This window comes from Boeremia exigua, assembly GCF_020726555.1.
Source record: "Boeremia exigua strain MPI-SDFR-AT-0100 chromosome Unknown C7974scaffold_3, whole genome shotgun sequence".
In the NCBI taxonomy this organism is placed as follows: domain Eukaryota; kingdom Fungi; phylum Ascomycota; class Dothideomycetes; order Pleosporales; family Didymellaceae; genus Boeremia; species Boeremia exigua.
In genome coordinates, this window is record NW_025763520.1 from 3,031,907 (window position 1) to 3,047,565 (window position 15,659).

At 52.8% G+C, this 15,659-nt stretch overlaps 5 protein-coding genes across 5 annotated transcripts; 3 read left to right on the forward strand and 2 right to left on the reverse strand.

Annotated features, from left to right (window-relative positions):
- Positions 1-442: 442 nt before the first annotated feature.
- Positions 443-1,109, forward strand: C7974DRAFT_410800 (uncharacterized protein; the record flags this gene model as incomplete). The annotated part of the gene is made up of 2 exons (XM_046143498.1): positions 443-483; positions 536-1,109. 2 exons carry the CDS (start codon positions 443-445, stop codon positions 1,107-1,109), a joined length of 615 nt encoding a protein of 204 aa, XP_046000874.1.
- Positions 1,110-2,370: 1,261 nt separating this feature from the next.
- Positions 2,371-4,654, reverse strand: C7974DRAFT_432295 (general substrate transporter; the record flags this gene model as incomplete). Its single annotated transcript, XM_046144843.1, has 3 exons — positions 2,371-2,398; positions 2,914-4,338; positions 4,581-4,654. The coding sequence occupies 3 exons, from the start codon at positions 4,652-4,654 to the stop codon at positions 2,371-2,373; spliced, it is 1,527 nt and encodes a 508-aa protein (XP_046000875.1).
- Positions 4,655-5,011: 357 nt separating this feature from the next.
- On the forward strand, positions 5,012-5,478 carry C7974DRAFT_139684 (uncharacterized protein). Its single transcript, XM_046135561.1, has one exon. The coding sequence runs from the start codon at positions 5,106-5,108 to the stop codon at positions 5,418-5,420; it is 315 nt and encodes a 104-aa protein (XP_046000876.1). The 5' UTR covers positions 5,012-5,105; the 3' UTR covers positions 5,421-5,478.
- A 1,545-nt stretch (positions 5,479-7,023) lies between these two features.
- C7974DRAFT_422357 (uncharacterized protein) lies at positions 7,024-8,455 on the forward strand (the record flags this gene model as incomplete). Its single annotated transcript, XM_046144328.1, has 3 exons — positions 7,024-7,329; positions 7,379-7,767; positions 7,820-8,455. The coding sequence occupies 3 exons, from the start codon at positions 7,024-7,026 to the stop codon at positions 8,226-8,228; spliced, it is 1,104 nt and encodes a 367-aa protein (XP_046000877.1). The 3' UTR covers positions 8,229-8,455.
- Positions 8,456-8,918: 463 nt separating this feature from the next.
- On the reverse strand, positions 8,919-9,970 carry C7974DRAFT_389302 (uncharacterized protein). Its single transcript, XM_046141349.1, has one exon. The coding sequence runs from the start codon at positions 9,819-9,821 to the stop codon at positions 9,024-9,026; it is 798 nt and encodes a 265-aa protein (XP_046000878.1). The 5' UTR covers positions 9,822-9,970; the 3' UTR covers positions 8,919-9,023.
- Positions 9,971-15,659: the final 5,689 nt, after the last annotated feature.

Sequence of the window (15,659 nt, forward strand, 5' to 3'; positions counted from 1 at the left end):
ACCATTGGCGAGACATATCAACACGAATGACTTCTCATACCGCAGCATTTGATCCAAACGATATGGCTCCTAAAAGCCTTTCATTGAAGACTCGTCTCACACTGAGCAGATCTACACTGTGCATGCCTTGCATTGTGGACGCACTTCGGACCATGTTGCACAGAGAGATGCAGCGGAGTCTAGTTTGAACAGAACGAGTCTTTGCGAGAGTCTGCTGTTGTTGCAATTGACTGGGTAGTGTGTTCCTATGGTGGGGGGAGGAAAATTACAGCCATAGTGAATGGCTTCACCGATCCTCACACAGCACGTGCGGCTTCGCTAGCCCCCTCGCCTACGTCAATCCCCCACCTGCAGCACCTCCATTTCCAGGCTATAACCTTCCACCACATCTTCTCCTCACATTCACCGACCACAACTTTTCCTACAATCGACAAAACGAGCAATGGCGAGATCGGCCATCAAACTCGATGAGCTGGACTCGATGTGAGCACCATGAACCCCATGTACCTTCTTCCGCTACGACTAACACCCATAGTACACAGCAGAATCAGCGTAATTCGCGCTTTCTTCGTATTCCTGTAGAGTTACGCTACGAGATATACGGCTTTGTGTTCAGCACTGCTACGGCTTATCGTAGACCGAACTGGGGCCCTGAAGACAACGAGACACTTGCTGAGTGTCGCGTTCTTCAAGACCATAGAGAAATCCTTCAGACCTGCCGTCAAACTCGCCAAGAGGCTATCTTCTACGAAGGCAGATGGACAACACTGCACCTTCCAGAGTACGCGTCACTGTTTGAAGTGCCACAACTGATGACGTGGTACCAAACTATCACGCTCAAGACCGTCCGCTTGCCCCGAGATTGTCTGGTGGGCATCCCCAAGGATGTCATGAGGAGAGGTCTGAGAAAGTCGAATCTGCCAGCGGCGCTTGATGGAGTCACCCGCGTCGTCCTGGAGATCAAGGAGTGGACGACGCTGGACCCCGAGGACCCCGTGGTGTTCTTGAGAAGTCTATTCAAGAACCAAAACCTCATTGTGGAAATCACTGGGGAGCAATATCAGGATTTGGCTGGGAACGGCTTCATGGAGTCAGTTAACTGGTTTTAGACAGTGGGTGGGGCGCGAAGCTTGGATCTTTTTGATGCCCTTGATACCTACCGAGCTACCTTATACCGACGATAAGCTCGGGTAGATTGATGGGTACAACCGTTTATCATAGCTCGCAACTCGTTTCTTCGTACCAATAGACAATTCATCAGATACGCGAAACTGATATGTGCACAATGCCGTAGCACTGCTCGACACAATCCACCTTGCGTTCAGCACGCGCAGCGCACTCCTCTCATAACAAACTACTTCACACACCTGCCGCTAATCCAGCCAGGATCGAGACCGAATCCTCCAGACCGCCGTCAAGGCTTGCTTGATGGGTATTGTTGCCGGGCAGCGCCTTGCAGTGTAGATAATGTCTTGCATCTTCAACAAGACTCATCTGCTCAATCCGAGTGAGCTGCCATGGAGTGGGCTTGCGCGGGTAGGGAAGCAAGGCGCAGCGGGCGCTGCTGGAGATTGACCATTGATTTGAACACAACTTCTGGTTGATCATCGAGTTTCTGTAGGCGCGGTCATCGAGAAGGCAGAAGCCAAGACTGAGATGACGAACCGGCAAAGTTCTAGCATCCACTGGAGTCGGTATCTGGTGGCATAATGTATAAGAACTGAGCGTGTGGAGCTTGCCGCGCAAGCAGAAGCATCTGATCAAGCCGCGGGATCTGAATCTCCTGGTCGCTCTGTCGTTGGATCTGAGGACAGCTGATATCGCATCAACACACAATACCTTAGCTTCGCAGTGTAGCCACTGACATCGGACTATCGCAGACTCAAGGCATACAACCCTAGTCTTGACACTGAGCACCGAGCCGAGATTGGTCGCACCAGCGATTAGCTTTCAGCGGCAGCCACACACCCCGAAACCACCGAGGATCCCGTTTAGGACACCAAAGAGGTACCTCCAAAGCCTGCCTCGCTCGACAAGCGATATCGATACTGAGGAGACCACACAAGTCAAGACTTAGATTGAGAGACAATGACCCGTCCTCCCACCCCCATAGCGCCCAAAGGTGAGTCTAGACCCCTCTCTTCTCTTGAGTGATTCCGCCGTTGCTCTTGTATTGTAGACATTCTGCTTCGCTTAGACACACGATACTGGGGACCACAGAAGTCGAGACGAAGACGAGGAGACGGTGGAATATCTGCTCACCATCACAGCGCCTCACACGATGCGTATAGACTTTCTCTCGTCCAGCGTCCCATCGCCTTCATTCTCTTGGTCCGGATCATACGCAACGCAAAACAATCGCCGCGCCTCTCAATTCCTACTACTCCCCTCATCTAGCCTGCATCGTCCAACTGTCCGCTGCACAACACGAAAGGCCCCAGTGCCTACTACAACTATCCACCTCCACCCCAGCGCGCCCAGGAACCCATGCGTACCAGCTAAACACGCGAGTCGGTGTGCGCGAGCGACGTAGTAGCCGGCCTCCGAGACCTAGTGTCACACATCCGCGTTCCCCTTCCCCGATCACCAATGCACCGAAGACCACGGCACCAGTCCTGCAAATCCGGAGGGAACGATCAGCACTCGCAACCCCGACGCTACAGCGACAATGTGGATGTCCTGCCGAGACTTCGCATATTGATTTCTTTGGTGGGGGGATGGATGACGGTGAACCGGAATCCTTTCACTGTGCTGCGTTGTGGGCAGTTGTGCTGTGGGGAGCTGGGATGGACGCACAATGTATCCAGTATTTATTCTTGTACCTACAATGGGCTGAGAGTCTGGGCTGAACTGTGTGAGAAATTGGACTCAAAGACACCAAGAGAGCGGAGAGACAGAATCGCCATTCCTCACTCGCCACTCCTTCCCCTCTTCCGCTGCTTAAAACGCCGCACACTCTCCCTTACTCCCCACCCCTCCTGTAGTAGTCCTCCCACCTCCTCAAGCCCCAACCCCGCCGTCTCGGGATACACTGCCCAGACCAGCACCCAGCACCCGACGCACACCCCGGCGTACAACGCAAAGGCCCCCGTCGGACTCGCCCACTCCATCAGCGGCAAGAAGCTCACCCCGACGACCGTGTTTGCCCCCCAATTAACGCTTGTGGCGAGCGCGCTGCCAAGCGCCCGTACGGAGAGAGGGAACAGCTCGGATTGCTGCCACGGGACGCAGCCCAGGCCCAGCGCGTAGGCGGCGACGAAGAGCACCATCGAGGCGAGGATGGCGGTCGGCCAGACGCCGCCGGCCGTCTGCTGGGCCGGGTGCGAGGTGTCGGGCGCGAGGTCGACGAATTGAAATGCGCCTGCGCACAGCGCTAACCCCGCTGCCATGAAGGGGATGCTGTAGAGCAGTATCGCGCGCCGACCGACGCGGTCGATAGCCCCAAAGGCCAACAGCGTGAAGGCGAAGTTTGTGAGCGCGATAGACAGCGCGGTGAGGGTCGGCGAGGCGAAGCCGACGAGCGCGAAGATCGTCGCGCTGAAGTACATCAAGCTGTTGAAACCACATAGTTGTTGAGCGCCTTGGAGGAGGCACGCGAGGGCGAGGGCGCGGCGATTCGCGCCAGGGGCGGTAAGAGCGCGGAATGAGGCTGTGGCTCTTTGCACGCGGGAGCGCCAGGAGCCATCGTCTTTCGGACTGTGTGGCGCGGCGCGTTCCTCGTGCTGGATCTCAGTCTGCACGCGCCGCAGGACCTTCTCCACGACGCCATCGAGACCGCTGTACACCCTCCCCAGCACCTCCCTCGCCTCCCTTACCCTCCCCCTTCCCATCAAAAACCGCGGCGTCTCTGGCATAAACAGCAGCATCCCTGCCTGCAGCACCGCCGGTCCCGCGCCCAGTCCCACCATCCACCGCCACCCCCCATCGCTTTCACTAAATCCCCAACCTACGATATACGCCACTACTTGCCCTCCTGTCACAAACAAACTGCTCACCGTGACCAGCCTTCCGCGAAATGCACTAGGACTAAGCTCCGCGATATATAACGGTGTAACAAAACTCGCAGCCCCAATCGCAACACCCACGATCGCTCTCCCGGCTACCATGGTACTAACGCTGGTCGCCCGCGCTTGCAGGAGCGCGCCGAAGATAAATAAGAGGTCGGCAGCAAGGATGAGCGGTTTGCGGCCGAGCGCGTCGGCAAGCAGGCCGGCGGGCGCGGAGGCAAGAAGAGCAGCGAGGGAGGTAGAGGAGGTGATTAAGGATTTGTCGAGGGTTGTGAGGGGGTGAGAGAGGTCGGCGTTTATTGATATGAGGGTCGAGGAGATGACGCCGGTGCTGGGGGATGTTAGTCAGGATTTCGGGTAAATGCTAGGGGCTGGAAGGGACGGCAGTCGATAGCTTGGGAGGTCAGGAGATAAACGAGTCCGCAGTACTGTGGTCACGATGTGTGGAAATCGACGATAGGGTGGCCCGGTACTACACCAAGTCCCGAGTCTCGAGTCTCGAGTCACCCACCCCAACGCCAATCCACATATCAGAAGCCCAAGATATGGGCAACAAAGAAGAAAAAGACTTACTCGTAGCCGAATAATAACCCGCTGACACACGCACAAAGCGTAAGCCCCCAGACGAACAACCCCGGGCTGTCCATGCTCAATTCGTCTGCATCCGCATCCGCATCTGCATCCTCATTCGGACCTAACAGTGCACCCGTGTCCTCATACGCATCTGCTTCGGCGAATAGTACATCCCCACTCTGTCGCTCGCCAGACCGTTCACCTCGCTCTTGATCTCTGTTTCCGTCTGCTGTAACAGATTCACCGCTTCTTTCCACGTGCTCAGAATCTCCATCCCTGTCACCGTTCCCCTGCAGCAGCGGTCGTGCGTCTTCGCCGCTAGGTCCCGCCGCAGACATGGCTGCTCGGTGTAGCAGGATGGCGCTGCGAGAGAATATGCTACGCCCGGGTCTGGGTCCTGAACAGTGTTCCTGTTCAGCAATCCGAGTAGACGTCCCGGTCTTGGTCCTGGGTTAGGTCTTGGTACCAGATATTCGCACAAGCTTGGAGAAAGAAACGCGTGTATGTGTGCGGCTACTCGTGTGGATGCGTGGCGCTGTTTCCCTTCTGTTTTCGGAAACGTGGCTGTGGATGCGTGGGCGTGTAGTCCTTGATGCGCCTCTGTGGATGCGTTTGCATGCGCTCCGTTCTATCTTGTCTTTCTCTTCCTCGTCCTATTCCTCTGCTCCGCCTCCTTACGCTCACAGCAATGCGTGTCTGCGTACGCGTGTGTTCACGCAGCAGCGTCGAGAATCCACACTTCCTGATGCAGAATCCGCGGTCAAGGGCGTATGCGGACACGTCCAAGAATACGGGTTGCCTTTGGACCGCTGTCTGGCCAGAAGAGCGGAACACCCGTGAATAGGAGACGGCACGTCGTCGGCGGCATCACGGCCGTCCTGCACGCCCCGTCCACTCCCGCCCACGTCCGTCAACGCCCAGTCCGCCCCTGCCGAAACGCCCCACCTGGGGACGCGCACCTGCCAAGACCCTAGTCCCACATTGGCTGAGACCTTATCGATAAGAGATCTGCCTGTACCGAATCGCAAGTTGTCAGCACCGTACACAGTCGGCCTACAACAAGGACAATATAGCAGAAGCTGTTTGTGATACTGGGGGTTATGGTACAGTACCCACCGATGTCTTTAGGTGCTACTTGCCCCCTTTGCAGCAGCTCACGAGCAGGCTAATCGTGCTGCTAACAAATAAGGCTTCTAGGCGTACTACAAACTGCTCATCAATATTCCCTGACGGAATGCGTCCGTCGTTCTTGGGTCATATTGTCCTGTACATTGCTACGATGGCATCGCTGCGCTGATCGCAGCCACAGACCCCTTTGTGGTAAGGAACGCCATAGCGCACGTCAGGTACACGGGCGAGACTTTTGACAGGCGTTGAATGGCTTTCGCGCTCTTCCCGCCAACCGCGCAGCCGCTGCCTAGTTTATTCTCCAGCTGACAGCTCACGAGTATCCATTGAGAGTTTAGCCAATCTGGAACAGCTACACCATTTTCCTAGAAGAGCTTCTGACTTGCTGAATGCATGCCACGCCGACACACTGTACATATCAGCCCGACGTTGACCCCCTGTTAGATCAGCACCGCCAAACTTAAAAAGGTGGAGTGAACATTGTTGTTGGCCACGCCACTGGGCCGAGCCGTGTGATCCTCCAAGTTCGAGGTACACATCACTCAACTGCCAGGCTCCATGCAGCGAATGGGACTTGTCTTTTCTCTCAGCCTTGTATACAAGGCATTGTGCGACAACTGGTGAAGTGTGCGCCCAGGTAACTCGCCTCACTCAAGATGGAAATTATTCAAGATCGTCGTTCTCGTAAACTTTTCAGCTCCCAATACCAGCGATATTCGGATACGATGCTCTCCCGTACGATCTGCCGTATCTGCAAGTCTAAGCACACGCCCAAGCATATGCGTTGCGGATCTCCCGCCGGGACGGTTCGTCACATTTTCGCAGAGCCTACTCGCATTCAGAACCTCACAGACCATGTCATGTCACCAAATCAGGAAATTGCTGCGGCCTAACATCGGATTCGCATGCGACAACAATGGACGGAGGCCAGAAATGGATGTTCAGTTTACCGGTCGGGCCCTTCACGCCAATCACAAACCACCGCGTGCGCGGAGTCAGGCTCCGTCAGTTTCTCCAGACCAAGCTCGCTGCTGCTGCGCAAGTGATTCATCAGCAGTTAATCCCCATCTCTTTTGAAGAACAGCGAACCTCTAACCCCATCTATAGGAGGTCACCTTCAAGCTCTTGAACAATTTCTTTCTTGCCACCAGTATCAGCTCCAATCCACTCGTAGGATTCGCGACTCACATGTTATTTTGTAACTAGTCGACGTCTTGTCCTGGATTCATCTTTTCTCTACCTTCTTGTACCTGCGTCTTTGATCTGTTCTACTCCTCGGATCTTCTCTCCAACGTCTGTCTTTACAGCATCCAAGATGATTGACTCCGGCGACAAGGCTACTCAACTCGCCGGCACGGTAATCGCTCTTGCAACTATCGCATACGTAGCGCTCGCTCTACGCATGTATACAAGAATTTGCAACAGGTCTTTTGGTGTTGATGATTGGAGTATGGCAGCTGCAGCTGTGAGGCAATCCACTACACCTCGCTCGCAGAAGATAGTGCTGACCCTCCAGATCCCCTTCACTGGGTTGACGGTCGCCTGCATTGGAGGTGCATACAACGGTATTGGTACTCATCAGGACCGATTGAGTAAGCTCGAGACAATGAAGGGCATGCAAGTATATTTTACGATCCACGCAGCCTGACAACATCCACTGACCCGTGCAGTATTTCTTTTTCTTCGAAGTGTTCTATTGCGCGGCCATCATTCCGATCAAACTGAGCATCTCTTTCATGCTGGTGCGCATTGCATCCAACAGGATCAAGTACACGTACAGCCTCTACGCCGTCTCGGCGATGTTCACAGCGATGAACCTGATTGCTATGCTGTACATAATCTTCCACTGTCTACCAGTGCAGTACGCCTGGGACACCACAATCAAAGGCGGGAAGTGCAACCCCGCGCAGACTTTGGCAGACATCTACTACGCAACAACTGCTGTCAACATCGCTACAGACTGGTTCTGTGCTCTGCTGCCTATACCACTACTCTGGAACGTCCAACTAAACCGCAATGCCAAGCTCTCTGTCGGTATCATACTCGGTCTCGGTGCACTGTAAGCCGCTTCACCCTAGATATATTCAACACTACTGACGTCGTTCTCGCAGAGCCAGTCTATCGGCCTGCGTCCGTCTCGTCTACACGGTAAACCTTACCCATTCCAACGAATTCCTCTACGGCATCTCCGACGTTGTGCTGTGGGGCTACGCAGAGAACGGCGTCGGCATGATCGTCGGATGCGTCGCGACTCTACGACCTCTGTTCCGCCGCGTATTCAACCTTGGCGGTGACACAGCACCGAATAACACCCCGAGTCAGAGTTATGCAAAGAAATCGACGAGACCTCGGGGCAACGATGAGGAGTGGGTTGCGCTGAGTGATTCGAAGATGGCAAGTGTGGTGCAGGGGAGGATAGTGCCGGATTCGAGCAGTGAGGAATGCATCTTGAACGATGGTGTCAAGGTTACCAGCACGGTAGAACAGGATGTTGAAGTTAAGAGCAAGTGGGAGGATTGAGCTCGTGTCTTGGTCACTGCCTATGGTACCACCACTTGTTGTGTAAGCTTCTGACGTGCCTAGATCAAAAAGGACTGCGTACTATTGGAATACGCGTTGAGATATGTAACGAATACTCTACTCTCCATATATCGACCAGCCTCCAGAAGCGCTTTGTCAGTAAAGTCTATGTGCCAAATACAGCGTCTCGTGTGAAGCTGTTCAGAGCTCGCTGACACTCTCCATCGCCCTCTGCATGTCCGTCTTCTTCTCTTGCAGCTCGCTGACCTCATCGAGCAGTGTTTGAGTGTCTCGATCTGCCTGCCAGCGCTCGTATCAGCACACTAGTCTCATGGGCAAGTGCATCTGTATGCATGTCGATCATCTCTCTTTGCGACGAGCGATGTCGGCCGGTCATGGCAGAGGGCTCTTGCGCGAGTTGATGCTAACAAAAGATGGCAGTTCACGACGGGTCAGAGCCGTACGGTTTCCCTCAGTACAACCGCCTCACATACTTGTCAATCAACACTCGGACTCGTTCTCTACCTTCAATCTGCAGTAAACATCTATAATCTCTCCACCTCTCGGCTGCGTGCTCTGGCGTTGCTTTCGTCAAGCTTTGTTATGTAGTCTAGACTGAGTAAAGGCCATGTGCATGCCCTTTCAAAGAGGTCCTTGCACATCATCAACAATCGGCCAGAACCCATGGAGTCTCAATTGGTGTTTAGAATATCATCACTACATTTATTAGGTCTACATACATCATCAACTGCAGGGTCTCCAAGTATTACCGCCTATTCAACCCCAACGAGACATCTACAAAGCCCAAGCGGCAACACCAAGAATGACGGCCATGACCTCAGGAACCATGGTAGCAACAGCCGCAGCGCCAGTAAACACAGGCAAGCTGCTGGTGCGAGACGCAGTCACGGAGCCAGTACCCGTTGCGCTACGGGACGCAGTCATGGAAGCGCTTCCAGAAGCACTGCTGGGCCTGACAGTGCCCGAGGACGAAGCAGTAACGGTACCGTTGCCGGCACTAGAAGACGCCAGGAAGCCGTTGCAGAGGCCGTTGTTGCAGGTATTGTACGCACACTGCGAGTTGCCGGTGCAGGCCGCATTGAAGTTTCCGCACCGGGGGATCAGACCGGAGTTGCTGGCCCAGCACTGCACGCCGGCCACGCACTGGCTCTGAGACGCGAAAGCATCGCACTCGGCGCCAAGGGGGAGAGTGCCAGGTGCAGCTGTGACGGTAGATGAGGGGCGGGGCTGGAAGCCTCCTGCGCTGGACGACGCGGATGTGATGGTGGGTGTTGCCGATGAGGCAGAGGAAGAGGGGATGAAGCCATTGCAAAGACCTCCGTTGCAGGTGTTGAAGGCGCACTGCTGGTTGCTGGTGCAGGAAGCCTGGAAGTTGCCGCAGCGAGGCTGAAGCATAGAGTTCGTGGCATAGCAGTTGGCGCCCAAAGCACATGGAACACCGTTGGGGACACAGTCTCCGCCGATAGGGATAACCTGACCGATGGGAGTCTGGGAGGCAGAGGCGGCTGTGCTGGAGCTCTGCGCTGAGGCAAGAGAGGCTACTGCCAGCAGGGAAAAAATAGTATACTGCATGTTGATATTGGTTGATAACGTAGTGTTGTAGTCGAAGTAACGAGTGTCTGGATAACGAGTGAGGTTATGTGCTGAATCTGCGAAGATTGACTGATGATGTTGATGCAGGATCTGAGCAGGCACCTGGTCTTACCTTTATACACACTTCCATGTTGGACTTACCTCGTGTTTGTGAGGCAAAGTATGACTAGCTGCTGGGTTCAGCCACTTGGCGCTCGTAACTCTTAGTTGTCAACCTCTCGATTTCCACCCGAAAGTTTCACAACGTCAAAATTTAGCTGTGGTTTGGGCTTTGGGAGCCGAATGCGGGGTTTGATGCCCAACTTTCTGGCGCAGTAAGCAACATACCACGACATTGAAACCAGCTCTTGCAAGCAGCATTGCTGAGAATACCATCTGGGTACGGAGAATGCCATCTGCATACGGTGTTGTTATTCTTAGAACACGATCGTCGGAGCGGCGCCGATTCCGGGGAAAGCGGCGCGGCGCGGCGCGGCGCAGCACAGCATGAACAACGATCAACATTGTGCGTCCGACAGCTCCGGTTCTCCAGCGCCTCAAATCTGCCACTGCTTCGTCTGACCACCATTATGGCTTGACACATAAAGCGTACACTCGTACGTGTTCTCGAGTATTGCGTTGAAGAGCGTGTAATGGTGGCAGGTGGTTGGAAAACGAGGTGGCGGGAAGTTGAATTCTTTCTCGTTTGCACGGACCGCCTATGACGCCCTTTCCATCTCATCGTCCAGATGATACGAAAACAAGGATCAAGTCGGTCTGCTCGAGGTCCGTCAAGTGCGTGCCACAATGTGCACGCAAATAGAGGTCCTGGTTGCCGCGACCGGAGGGAGGGGACCTTGCAGATCATTAGGCTCTGTCCCAGAACGCCTCAATCTGTTGTCAATACAGCAACAACCCGTCGCGATGCCGCTATTAACACTGTTGGGGGCGAAAGCGAAGAGCTGGGTTCTGGCTCAGGGTAAGCATGCAAGGACAGAATCGCTAGAAGTGTAAATATTAGACGAAGGAGATTGCAAGCAAGGTCAACACCTACTAGCTTCGAGTGAGTTATCACATTCATTGGCCGCTAGGGAAGATCGTACTTCTCTGCAAGCCAGACGCATTGTGTGCAAATGACAATGAACAATCGATTAGATGATTTTCTAGCCAAAGATGTATAAGATGCACTCCTCGCAGAGCCAAACAGGTGGATATCAGCACCATGCCAGGCTAGAGGATGACAGTACTTCAGCTGCAAAAAGGTGTAGCTCGTTTTAGCTCCTCTAGTCCGTCTCTAGGAAGCTATTCTGTGCTTTCTGTCTCGGTCATTGTTCCGAAAGTCCTGCACAGAAAATTGATATCCTTCACTAAAACTAATACTGTTGGAGTTACCGCTAGTACGTTTTGAGCGCCTCTTCTGAAGCTTGGCATGGTGAACAATTGGGTATGGGACGTCGACGTGGGTGTTGAGCGATCGGTTTTGCATCGGAGGGCACAGGTTATAGTAGTACTACACCACCACACCAGGCATCACGTCACACGTTGTACATCAGCTCTAGTTGTACTACTGCAGTGTACTAGTGAAAGAAATGACTCACGAGTACTGTCGTAATTTCCGTTAACTGTACTGTAAATCACCCATATACTCCCACTCACACCAGCCAGAGACTACTAGTAGGTTGGGTCAGTATTGTCGATACCCGTGCACGTCACGTGTGTGAACCTTCACTGCCTCTCGCTGCTAGTATACTATAGGCCTACCACTGTTTCAGTGCGGGGCACCACATGGTAGCTTCCATCCGTACTAGAGAGGGGTTGGTCCGCATATATTGACAATCACTGATAGAAGTGGTTCCAAGAGATATTAATTTCAAAACTAATCAATTGCCTTCCTTGCTCCCTCCCGCTAAGGAAATTGCTCTCTCCAATGTATTCGCATAGTTGAATATCGAGTACATCTGCTTTAGATTCGCATAGTTGAATATGGAGTATATTTGCTTTAGATTCGCATAGTTGAATAGCGAGTACATTTGCTTTAAGAAACCATGTGTACGAGCACACTGCTTTGCGCACTTTAATGTGTGCTATTGTGTACTCTAAGGCCTATTTGAAATATAAGTCAGCTATTCAGAGTGGACGTAGATAAAGCTTTTGGAGTGTTAACGTACCTGCAAGTATCACATCCCCTCCTTATGCAGTCAGCAATTGCCGCTGCGCTTGCTTGCTGGCCGCCGCTGTTGCACCAGGCAATGCAGGGGCCAAGTCCAGTGTTACCAGATGGGTTGCATGCCCCGAGAACAGCCGGGGCAGCAAGCAAGATAAGAGCGAAAATCTTCATGGTATGAATCGAGGTTAGGGTTAGGGAAAGATTGGTAGGTGTTGTTTCTTCGAGAGGTGCAGTTGTCACTGTTTGGATTGTGACTTCTTGAAGAAACAAGAAAGCGATTTATAGGCCTTTTTATACTTGAAGTTATATTACTACTATAGACTAGAGATAGTAGACTAACCGTGAAATCTAGGTAGTCCTCCGTGACTTAGCATCGGCCCTTCCTGGGTAGTAGCCCTTGACTCAACATCGGCCCATCCCGATAGAAGCCCTTGACTAAACATCGGCTCTTCCTGGATGGCAGCCCTTGATTAAGCATTAGCTCTTCCCGGATCTGATCGATGGAGATGGAGTGGTTGTTCTGGTATCGCTCCTTACGTGTGTGGGCACGTGTGACATGAGCCATGCTGAAGAGTTCTTTTGGGCTATAAAGGTCAGTTTATCTTCTCTTCGAAGCGTATTCGTGGCATTGGTCAGGGTCTGTATCAAGAGCTCTACAGCGCCTTGGCCAACAAGAGCAGCTAGGCCCGCCGAGAACCGTATCTGCACGGCTCAGTGGATAGTACCTATGAGCGCACCGTTCCTTGGATACACTATCAAACAGCTGTGGAACATACTGTTTCAATGTTCGGACATGGATGTAGCTTAGAAATGCCCAACTCTATCAAGCGGTGTGCTGAGCGGTGCGGGAGAGTGGGGCGGCGTGGACGACTGTCAGTGCATGGACAGATAGAGCTGCGGCCCGCTGCTTGAGCTTCTCAAGAGCCCTGCCTACGTACCCTGTATCTCTCGCTCTGTCTGTTCATCTATCCGTTAGTCATCAAACAGCCTATGACAAAATTAGGCTAAGCCTGAAACTAAATTAAGACGGCGCTTTCGATCGTCACGACAGTGCTCCTACAGAGATAATGTTTAAGACAATAACACATAGAGCAATGTATCGTAGCATTTGGTATTCTCTTCTTCTTTCTTAGAACCAACGTTCAGTCTAATTTACTTAACTTTCTCTAAAGCGTCTCTCCTAAACGCCTACTACTGTGCACCCTAGGTCGCCGCAGTCTCTAGGCATCACCCACGCCGCAGTGTTAGAGAAAACAATATACTAGCCACTCTTTCATCCCCCAACACTTAATTCCCCCGGCTCCGCCTCGTCTTTAAACTATGCTACTGTCTACAAGCCTAAAGTGTGTGCATGATTTCCCAAGGTAGTACCTGTTATATGTAACTACTGTTAGGTCCACCACATCATCTTAAGAACCACCGCCTGTACCCGAAAAAGACCGAAAAAAGTCTGCTTTCTCTTTCAGCTCGTTTGGATGCACGTGGGATATCAGGGCGACTCCTGGGCATCGGCCTACTCACGGCCACTGGCCTGCTCGGCTTGATTCTTTCCACGAGAGCGCGCCGTACAAGACAACAAATGATATACGCCACAACATCAAAACATTCCCTGTTGCACATAATACCACATCCTCAAGGCTGAAGGCAACTGCTTGACGAGGAGTCTTCAGTGGACCCTAGGAGTCCCTTGTGATTAAAGCGTGCAACTTCGAGAAGATTCAGCTGGGATATAGAGCGCGCCTGGCCTTTGCTACCACAAAGAAGCTAGGGCCGAACAAGAAGCTCTTCTGGGCGTTGATGAATCGCAGCGCTTGAGTGTCAGTAGCAGCGTTTGTTCGCGACCTAGCTCGTGGGGAGTATCTCTAATAATACGCATTGGGAAGCACGCACCAACATAGATGGCTTCGGCGCTGGTCGCCACGGCTGTTTCTCTACGTCGCCGCACCGGGGAAGAGCAGCGAAGCGAATATGGCAGCGATGTTGAGGTGGACGCGCCACCGTCAGCACAGGTGCCTGCTCCTGAGCCCGTACGCCCGCCGGAAAGCCCACAATCCATGCCATAGCAACGAACTGTGGGTCTTGCGACGACACACGAGGCGGCGGGCAGTATTACCGACAACAGGATAGCTATAGACAGCGTGGACTTCACAGCGTTGCGACTGGGAACACCCACACTTCGTGTCTGCGGACGCCTACACTCCTAATATAGAAGCGCTAGCAATTAAGCCAAAGACAGCTCCTTGGCAATGAATATTAAATCTCTGCTAGACCTATCCTTCACCCTCTACTCTTAGGGTTAATTAGGGTTAGTTCTTAGAGCTAGGGCTAGTCAGGGCTAGTGTTAGGGCTAACAGGTTAGGGCTCTAGAATATATTAAGATCTAGCTATAATGCACAGGTTTAAATTTAGTGTAATAAAGGTGTGAGTGTCACGGGGGTTTCCTACAAGGCCTGCCTCGGTCTCCTACCGGATACCTCGGACCAAGACTAGGTACGCACAGACCCACCTATACAGACCGTCCGAACACTAGAGCTCTTACCTCAATGCTTCATCTCATAATACATCAAATAATACCTAATTCTGCCCTTACCAGCACCCATCAAACCCATGTTCCAGCCTGCCTAAGTACAGTGACCTCGCAGTGTGAGCGTGAAGGAAACAAGCTAAGTCTGCTAGTGTGACTAGTCTAGTCGACTAGCGTGACTGGTCTAGTCTTCTTAAGGGTGTGGACGTCCCCAGCCGCGACGTTTCACAGAGAGTGTGATCACCGTCACGAACAACAATAGTCGCGCTACATTAAAACGGAAGAGGAACATGACACTTCGCGCGCAAAGAAGCGACTTGAATAGGCCTAATAGAATTAAGTAACAAGGCGCTGCTGCAGGAGATCAGTGCGACATACGGATCCATACTGGTGCAGGACAAGTCAGCCATTGCGTGGATCATACGGCAGAAGCTAACGGCAGAGGCAGATTTCTACTCTGCATCGCCAACGCCATACTACACGGCCGTCGGCGTGCTTGAGAAGACTCGGGCTCTGGGCATCCAGTCTTCCCAGTACTGCGCTGCGCAGTTCTTGCAGACGTGGCGGCGAGAGGGCAACCCCTTCCGTGCAGGCATCTCAACTTCTAGCTGTGGTCGGGCACGGTAAATCGCCAGGTAGTGCAGATGACGCGTTTTGTATCGCCTGGGGTATGTAGAAGCGATTGAGTCTGCGTTAGCTGCAGTGCACATTGGCTCTTACTAGGCTCTTGCTCTCCTTGGTGAAGCCTACGCAACAAAGATATAGTAGATCTAGTAGGGGATGTAGCAGCTAGCAGCAACCGCTCATAGATCAAGTACAGGAAAGGTATAGTGTAGATAGAGGCTATTGCTTTGTTGCTAGCTCTAGTCCTTGCGGCCCTAATAAAAGAAAGATCATAAGGTCTTCTGTAATTCCCTAGAGCGTAGAGTGTGCGCGGAATAAAATCAACTGGTGCCCTGGAGCGAACGTAATCTTGAACATTAACGCAGACATACATCTCAGCCTTGCTATGTCTACGTACCACAGCTGCGACAACCCAACGACGCAAGATATCGTATTACACAAGATCCCCTACTGCTGCCCTAGGGCCATCGCGGGCAGCATTCACTCGCTGCCGGTGTATGCTTTCTCCCCTGAGCTCTACTTG

What these genes read in the sequence shown, in the direction of transcription:
- C7974DRAFT_139684 (XM_046135561.1), top strand. Translation starts at nt 5,106, where the DNA reads ATGCGTGGCGCTGTTTCCCTTCTGTTTTCGGAAACGTGGCTGTGGATG.
- C7974DRAFT_389302 (XM_046141349.1), bottom strand. Translation starts at nt 9,821, where the DNA reads ATGCAGTATACTATTTTTTCCCTGCTGGCAGTAGCCTCTCTTGCCTCA.